The sequence below is a fragment of the Drosophila erecta genome, unplaced genomic scaffold (genome assembly GCF_003286155.1).
Source record: "Drosophila erecta strain 14021-0224.00,06,07 unplaced genomic scaffold, DereRS2 tig00000126-arrow-pilon, whole genome shotgun sequence".
Classification (NCBI taxonomy): Eukaryota; Metazoa; Arthropoda; class Insecta; order Diptera; family Drosophilidae; genus Drosophila; species Drosophila erecta.
This window is the reverse complement of record NW_020825209.1, coordinates 4,242,203-4,250,280: the sequence shown is the minus strand read 5'-3', so window position 1 is coordinate 4,250,280 and position 8,078 is coordinate 4,242,203. Positions and strand designations below refer to the sequence as shown.

General features: G+C 40.3%; 1 protein-coding gene across 1 annotated transcript; it reads left to right on the top strand.

Annotated features, from left to right (window-relative positions):
- The first annotated feature begins 4,400 nt into the window (after nt 1–4,400).
- On the top strand, nt 4,401–8,078 carry LOC6549667 (serine/threonine-protein phosphatase 2B catalytic subunit 2). Its single transcript, XM_026981790.1, has one exon. It carries the CDS (start codon nt 5,059–5,061, stop codon nt 6,775–6,777), a length of 1,719 nt encoding a protein of 572 aa, XP_026837591.1. The 5' UTR covers nt 4,401–5,058; the 3' UTR covers nt 6,778–8,078.

Sequence of the window (8,078 nt, the reverse complement as noted above, 5' to 3'; positions counted from 1 at the left end):
GGGGATATGAAGAGAATAGAATAGAGCAAAGCAGAAAAAATATAGAAAAACGCGAAGCCTAACTAATGAAGATGTAATTAACGTGTGCAAAGGGAATTTTGTTATTTCTTAAATTTTTTATATTTCTTGTTATCTTTTTTATAATTTGTATTTATTGTAAACTATTTACATATATATATATATACACAATCAGCAACACACATAATATAAATACATAAATATATATTTATAAACTAAATTGTTGTTTCTACTGCATTATTGTTTACTAAACTTTTTTCTATAAGCGTTAAGTAATTGAATTAAATGAATTTAATAAAATGAAAATTTAAACAAACAAAAAACCGCCTACAGCCAAAAAGGGCAAGGCGAAACGTTTTCTTAAACAAAAATAATTATATTCTACAATAAGTCGTAAGGGAAAAATCATTAGCAACAAAAACAGAAAAAAACCGAACTATGTGAATTAACTATTAAGTTTAAATTATACAAGATGAAAATTAAACCAAATAACGTTTACAACCATTAACAAAAATAATATGTTGAAACCAAAAAAAGCAAACAATTGTGCGGCATGCAAAAACGCAAAAAAAAAAAAACTAAAAACAATTTTTCAAATTCGACAAGACAACAAACAAACCCAATTTAAAGTTTAAAGAACATGTAATACAAAATGCAAACTTATAGCAATTTGAAGTACTTTATAAACAAATATACATACATACGCCTAAGAGAACGTATATACACATATATATATATATTTGAAATAGTTAAGGGTCGAAGTTCGTACTATATGATTATGCGCACGGCCTATTTGCGAATACAAATGATTCGATAGCCCACTTTTTCGAGTGTAAGCCTTTGGTTTTCGATTTGCAAACGAGGTTTTAGTCTCGTGACATACTAACTGGCAATTAAGGAGTAACTACGATAGTTCGATTTGTATTGGCCAATACGCCGTGCGTATAGGCCAAGTATGAGGCGAAAAGAGAAGGAGGCGAAGAGCGAGCAGCAGCTAATCGAACATGATACAAAAAAGCAAAAAGAACAGAGAATGCGAACGCGGTGTGCACAAGTGCAGCAGCAATCAGGACAGTTAAAAGACAAACTCAAATTATGTTGATAGGCACCCATAAACACACCCGAACAGCCGAACATACACACACAAACACACGCAGCGTTGCTTTTTGCGAGCGAGGGGATGGAAGAAAGCATGCTTGGCAAGCAGAGCAGCAAGAAGAAAGCATGCTTTTGACTCCGTTTCCACTTTCCCCTTCTTCCTCGCGTGTTTTTTGCCTTTGCGCGGGTGCCCATGCGCATCAGCGACTACGTCATCAAGCAGTTAATGGTTACAGATGATTTACATTTATATATATTTACATATATATATATATACATATATATATATATATCCATATACAATATAAACCGATCTAATGTTAAGCGTTTCACACACAAACACAACCATTTACAAGACGTTTATGCATTTCGATTCAATGAAAAATCAAGAATACGAATAATACAAATATTATAAACAATAATTACAATAAAGGATTACAGCAAGCAAGCTCTTACTATTATTTTTAAAGTAAATGAGAACTTTTTAACAAATTACCGCAACCCGTATACATATGTATAGCATATAACTGAATACTTTTCTCTCCTCCAACGTTCCCACAATAAAAAAATGAAAAAAACAAAGGAAAAATTACAAATTAGCGCGCTCTTCTAACATAAAAAAGCAAATGAAAAACCAAAGTAAATTTAATGAATATACACATATATGAGAAGAAACCAAAAACCGAAATATATAACATATTACGAGTAAGCAAATAATATATAAAAAATACTTTTATACTATATACACGAAGCCTAAGAACTAAACAAAAGCGAAACAAAATTATAATAACGACTTCCCCTCTCGCTCTACCCTCTCCATTCTCCTGTTCTCCTGCTCGTCGCTCTTTATCTCTCTCTCTCTCTCTTTCTATCTCTCTCTATCTCCGTCTCTCTCGCACTGTGAAACTCCCGACTCGACTTCGACCTTGACCCTTTATCTCCTCTCTCTCTCTATCTCTATGTCTTTCTCTCTGTCGTTTCGGTGACCTCAGAAGAGAACCCAGCAAAAATGCGAAAACCAAACTAAAAGCAAAGGGAAATAACACTTTTTATCGGTACATTTTCTACTACACCATATATGAATAGGAAATACAAGAAAAAAAGAAGCGAATATAAAGTTAAACCCAAATTACCAACTACCACAACTACAAAACCACAATTTCAATATTAAAACGAATGGGTCCCATTTTGAACTCGACTTTCGGCACCGTTTACAAATCCCTTGAGTTTTGAAACTATTTCGAAAGCTCCCTATTCGTACGGTATGAACAACAAACGATTTTGATTCGAGCAATCTTTCACATTTCAAGTGTTTTCAAAACCCAGAGTAAGATATTTAAAGACACCAACGTGATGAAAAAATGCCCATTAAAAACTTTACTCAAATTTCAGTCGAAAGTTAAAATCAGAATGGCCGATTACAATCAATTCCACACTCAGTTTAATATCGAAAAAAAACTAAAAAAATATAAACGTTTTTAGAGTTTTTATTGAATTTCCGTTAGACTGTTAGTTTATCGATTAGCTTGAACTACTATGTACAATCAAATATTTAAGTCGCTTTAAGTAAGCCATTTTGTTAACCAATTGTTTTTTTTTTATAATCGTATATACACTTATTAAATTTAACGAGAATAAAGAGAAAATGGGAAGATTTCTTGTTTTTCGTTTCCACTCATCTCATCCATTGCAATGCGAATGAAACCTTTTCATCATATGTATGTATGTATGTAATTATATACGTTACCTTAATTTTTTTGATACATGTATTTTTCAACATCTACTTCCTGCCCTCGAATGCTTTAAAACTTTACACGAAAAAGAAAACAATTTAATATATATTATAAACAAAAAAGGAAATGGACAAAGAAAAGCAAAAACAAAAAAACAAGAAAAATCAAGTGAAGAAAAAACCCAAAAAACAATTAAAACTTTACCTTTTGGATAAATCAATTTAAATGCATATTTTATATATATTTAAACATTTATTTATATATAACATGTATGATAAATATAAGTTGGAAAAACTTTGTCAAAGCAAAAAGTTTATATACTTATATTACAAAAAAACCAAAAACCAATGGATGAAAGATGGGAAAGCAAAACCGAAAACAAAATATATAATATTAAAAATGCAACATAACAAATTAACAAACAAGAAAACATCACATCTAGATAAATCTCTTAAAAATTTTCAATTTTATTATTAAACCGAAACAAAAGTTAATGGATAAACAAATTTATAAACTGTATTGCAAGGGGCAGCTGGCTGGCAAAAATTACATAAAATTTGCGCCGTTGTGACAAAAATTGTATGCAATCCAGGGAAGATAACAAATTAATTTACAAGATAAAGATGATTATGGAGGTGTAGACGATGGAGAATAAATGATGGCAACAACAAAATGCAGACAACAAGTTTTAACCTTAAGTGAATGCAAAACAAAATGAAGAAACCCAATGAAAACAAAATGATTATCAATGTTATTAACATAATTAATATTAACAAAAAGGAAAAAACAAGCAAAAAAAAAAAAAACAAAAACAACCAAAAAAGAAATACAAAAACATTAAAAAAATATACAAGTACCTATCCTGAGAATAAAATGCGCGCACATTTATTATTTCCTCTAAAAGTTCGTTTGAGTCGATTTCGCCACCGGGGAATTTCAGAAAAGGCATATACATCTTTAATCCTGGGAAGCACATCCTTTAGAAGGCTCGAAAAGTGGTGGACTAGGAAATGCACAAAATTTTCTCGAAAATGAAGACACAGGCAAGTGGGGCGAAACCGACAGGTGTCCAAAAACTCCATTTACGAAGCTGCTGGCATTGTTTCTATTTATATTGATAAAATGCCCCTATACATTCAGCACTAGCGCTCGTATTTTCGTATTTTCAATCATTTAATTATGTTTTATTATCTAAGTATCATTTTAAGGCAAAGAAAGATTAAAGGCTTTAAAGATTGCATTACCTCTTAAAAAAAAATTCTAGTAAGCATTTTGAAAATGTCCGGATCCAATTGGATATCAGATATTCTAAGTCGTATCTTATCAGATTTTAGCACCATGTGGCTACAATGTTGTGCTGTATTTGTGAAGATTTCCGTTTTGCTTCGTTATCTACATCTTTAAAATAAATAAATTGTTAGAATGCAGATGTAAGTAAGGTTATTTATATTGAAAATATTTATATTTATTTATATTTATATATATACACATATAACTTTACGTGTAGTCTACAACTTCCATGCCATTCCAGGTTCAAGTGTCGACTAGAGTACGCTTTCCAGCGGCCCTGCAGTATATTTGAGCTTTTGAGCCACGGTCACACTGCTGAAAATTCCATTAAAAAAAGCGAGAAAAAAAACGTAGCGAAAGAGAGAAATTACGACGTCTGCAGGGCCGTAGCGAAAAAAGCAGCAAATACTGAAATAGAGTGACTATGATTGTTGTTAAGTGAAAGCAGCACTTTTGGAAAACGGCTAGGCCAGCGGCGCAGGGCACGAGTAAGCAGCGGAGTCAGCGTTCGAAAATCAAAGCATAGCTAAGCAAAGCCAGCGGAAAGGAAAGAAAAGGAAAGCGAATCAAAGCTGGAAGGCGATAAAGCGGCTCACCAGGCACTCCAACAACAACAAGAAGAACAACAACAATAGCAATAGCAACAACCACACAGCAGCAGCAGCCAGGGAAAGTGCCAGAGTGTGAGTGAGTGAGCGTGCGTGTGTGGGCAGTGGAAACAGAACTGAGCCGTGCGAGAGAGAGAGACAGAGGAGCGGAGAGCGGAGAGCGTGAGCGTGAGCCATAGTGGAAGTGGGAGCGGGAGAGGAGCAGTCCGATTCCGAATCCCGGAATAGAAACCAGGAAAAAGGAAACGGGGAGCAATAGCAGTAGCATCAGAGTCGAAACCGAAATCCAAACAGTAACAGAAGTCACGACCATGTCTTCGAATAACCAGAGCAGCAGCGTTGCCCAGGCGGCAACAAGTGCACGCACCGCCAGTGCCGGAGCAGCGGAAGCCACAGATGCCAATAGTACCGCCTCGAACAACAACAACAATAGCAGCAGTAGTGCTGCAGCGGGCAACAACAGCGACAACAGCAGTCCCACCCATGGAACGGGCACGGGCACAGGAGCGAGCACTGGAAAGCTGCACGGCGGCCACACCGCAGTAAACACCAAGGAACGGGTGGTGGACAGCGTTCCCTTCCCGCCCAGCCACAAGCTGACCTTGGCGGAGGTGTTCGACCAGCGGACCGGCAAGCCCAACCACGAACTGCTTAAGCAGCACTTCATCCTAGAGGGCAGGATCGAGGAGGCGCCCGCCCTGAAGATCATCCAGGACGGAGCCGCCCTGCTGCGTCAGGAGAAGACGATGATCGATATCGAGGCGCCGGTGACGGTGTGCGGCGATATACACGGCCAGTTCTACGACCTGATGAAGCTGTTCGAAGTGGGCGGATCGCCCGCGAGCACCAAGTATCTGTTCCTGGGCGACTACGTCGATCGGGGCTACTTCAGCATCGAGTGCGTCCTGTATTTGTGGTCGCTGAAGATCACCTATCCGCAGACGCTGTTCCTGCTGCGCGGCAACCACGAGTGCCGGCACTTAACCGAGTACTTCACCTTCAAACAGGAGTGCAAGATCAAGTACTCGGAGCGCGTGTACGACGCCTGCATGGACGCATTCGACTGCCTGCCGCTGGCGGCGCTCATGAACCAGCAGTTCCTCTGCGTGCACGGCGGCCTCTCGCCCGAGATACACGAGCTGGAGGACATCCGGCGGCTCGACCGCTTCAAGGAGCCGCCCGCCTTCGGCCCCATGTGCGACCTGCTGTGGTCCGATCCGCTGGAGGACTTCGGCAACGAGAAGAACTCGGACTTCTACACGCACAACTCCGTGCGCGGCTGCTCGTACTTCTACAGCTACGCCGCCTGCTGCGACTTCCTGCAGAACAACAACCTGCTGTCGATCATCCGGGCGCACGAGGCGCAGGACGCCGGCTACCGCATGTACCGCAAGAGCCAGACCACCGGCTTCCCCTCGCTGATCACCATCTTCTCGGCGCCCAACTATCTCGACGTGTACAACAACAAGGCGGCGGTGCTGAAGTACGAGAACAACGTGATGAACATCCGGCAGTTCAACTGCTCGCCGCACCCGTACTGGCTACCCAACTTCATGGACGTGTTCACCTGGTCGCTGCCTTTCGTGGGCGAGAAGGTCACCGAGATGCTGGTGAACGTGCTGAACATCTGCTCCGACGACGAGCTCATGACCGAGGAGAGCGAGGAGCCGCTCTCCGACGACGAGGCGGCGCTGCGCAAGGAGGTGATCCGCAACAAGATCCGTGCCATCGGCAAGATGGCGCGCGTCTTCTCAGTGCTGCGCGAGGAGTCCGAGTCGGTGCTGCAGCTGAAGGGGCTGACGCCCACGGGCGCCCTGCCCCTCGGTGCCCTCTCCGGCGGCAAGCAGTCGCTGAAGAACGCCATGCAGGGCTTCTCGCCCAACCACAAGATTACCTCGTTCGCGGAGGCCAAGGGCCTGGATGCCGTCAACGAACGGATGCCGCCGCGGCGGGACCAGCCGCCCACGCCCAGCGAGGATCCGAATCAGCACAGTCAGCAGGGCGGCAACAATGGGGCAGGACATGGGTAAGCTGTGCCAACTAATGCGGCTGCAGGACGAGGATGCAGATGCAGATGCGGCACGGAGGAGTCTGGCGAGGAGTGGTCTGGAGGAGGGGCTAAGTGGAGCGGAGCGGAGGCAACACAAAGAACACCAACCGAACGGAACCTTAATTAAACTTAATGTGGCAGAGCAACAACTTAAATACTAAAACCAATTCTAATTCTAAGTACTTGTCATAACCCCCTGCATTTCGTAAGTGATCCCGCACCAGCTCCATGCCCATGTCTATGTCCATGGCCCAGAGCCTCCAAACCGACGGCACGGAGCAGAGATTTGTTTTTACGCAGGCGCGCGCACATTGGATATTAGAATTATGTGTGGCATACTTTGGCGCGCCGGCCCCCAAGGAGAATTCCCTTTCTCGATAGCAGAAAACCAACCCCATAACGTAACCCATAACCTAGCTTAAGTTGTAATGTATAAACTGAAATGGGCAGATTTTAAAATGGAAAATGAACAAAACCGAAAAAAAAGCAAACCGAAACCCCTCCCTGCGATAATTTAAGAAGAAGCGAAGAACCCAATTCCCCAGAAGCAAGAAGCACTAATCTAGTTGAAGATATGGGAGAAAATCCAGCGCTAATCTGTTCCAAACATTTAGCAGCGCCAAAATGAAGCGTACATATATGTATACATATGATTATTTAGAAATATCGAAGCGTAGTGCCGAGATGCAACCGAAAGTGTAATGAAATTTGAAATGAGCAAAAGGTAATTTTTGTAATAATCGTAATCCTTGAACTCTAGAAATGTAATCTTGCATAGAAACAAAAGAAACAAGCAAACATTTTCGAAACCATTCGCAATATGTGCCGCAATAGTCCATAAATGTTCCTTATACGAATTAAACATTGAAAGTGAAATCAGAGTTTATTTTTTTTTTAATATATGCTATAATATATATATATGTATAATTGTTGCATAATCTAACTTTCGACTTAATATGTTACATTTTACGTGTACGACTGTGTGTGTATAACTATTTGCGTTTTATCAGTTGCTTGGCGAACAAAAATCAAACGGCAATATGCAAACAAAATGCAATGCAAAACCCATGCGATCATAAGATTGTAAGATCATAATCGTTGTTTGAGAATCAGTCTAGCTAATTAACTAATTGATGAATAGGATCGATTTACATTGACGTGAATGCATTTTAAACACTGAAAGACGGATCGTTTACCATTTAAATAGCAAATCAAATATTTAACTATTAAATTACTGTGTAAACCTAATAACGTATAATATATTTCTGCGTGTACATTGAA

Bases quoted from the DNA above. Each gene is read 5' to 3' on its own strand.
- LOC6549667 (XM_026981790.1), top strand. From the start codon at position 5,059: ATGTCTTCGAATAACCAGAGCAGCAGCGTTGCCCAGGCGGCAACAAGT.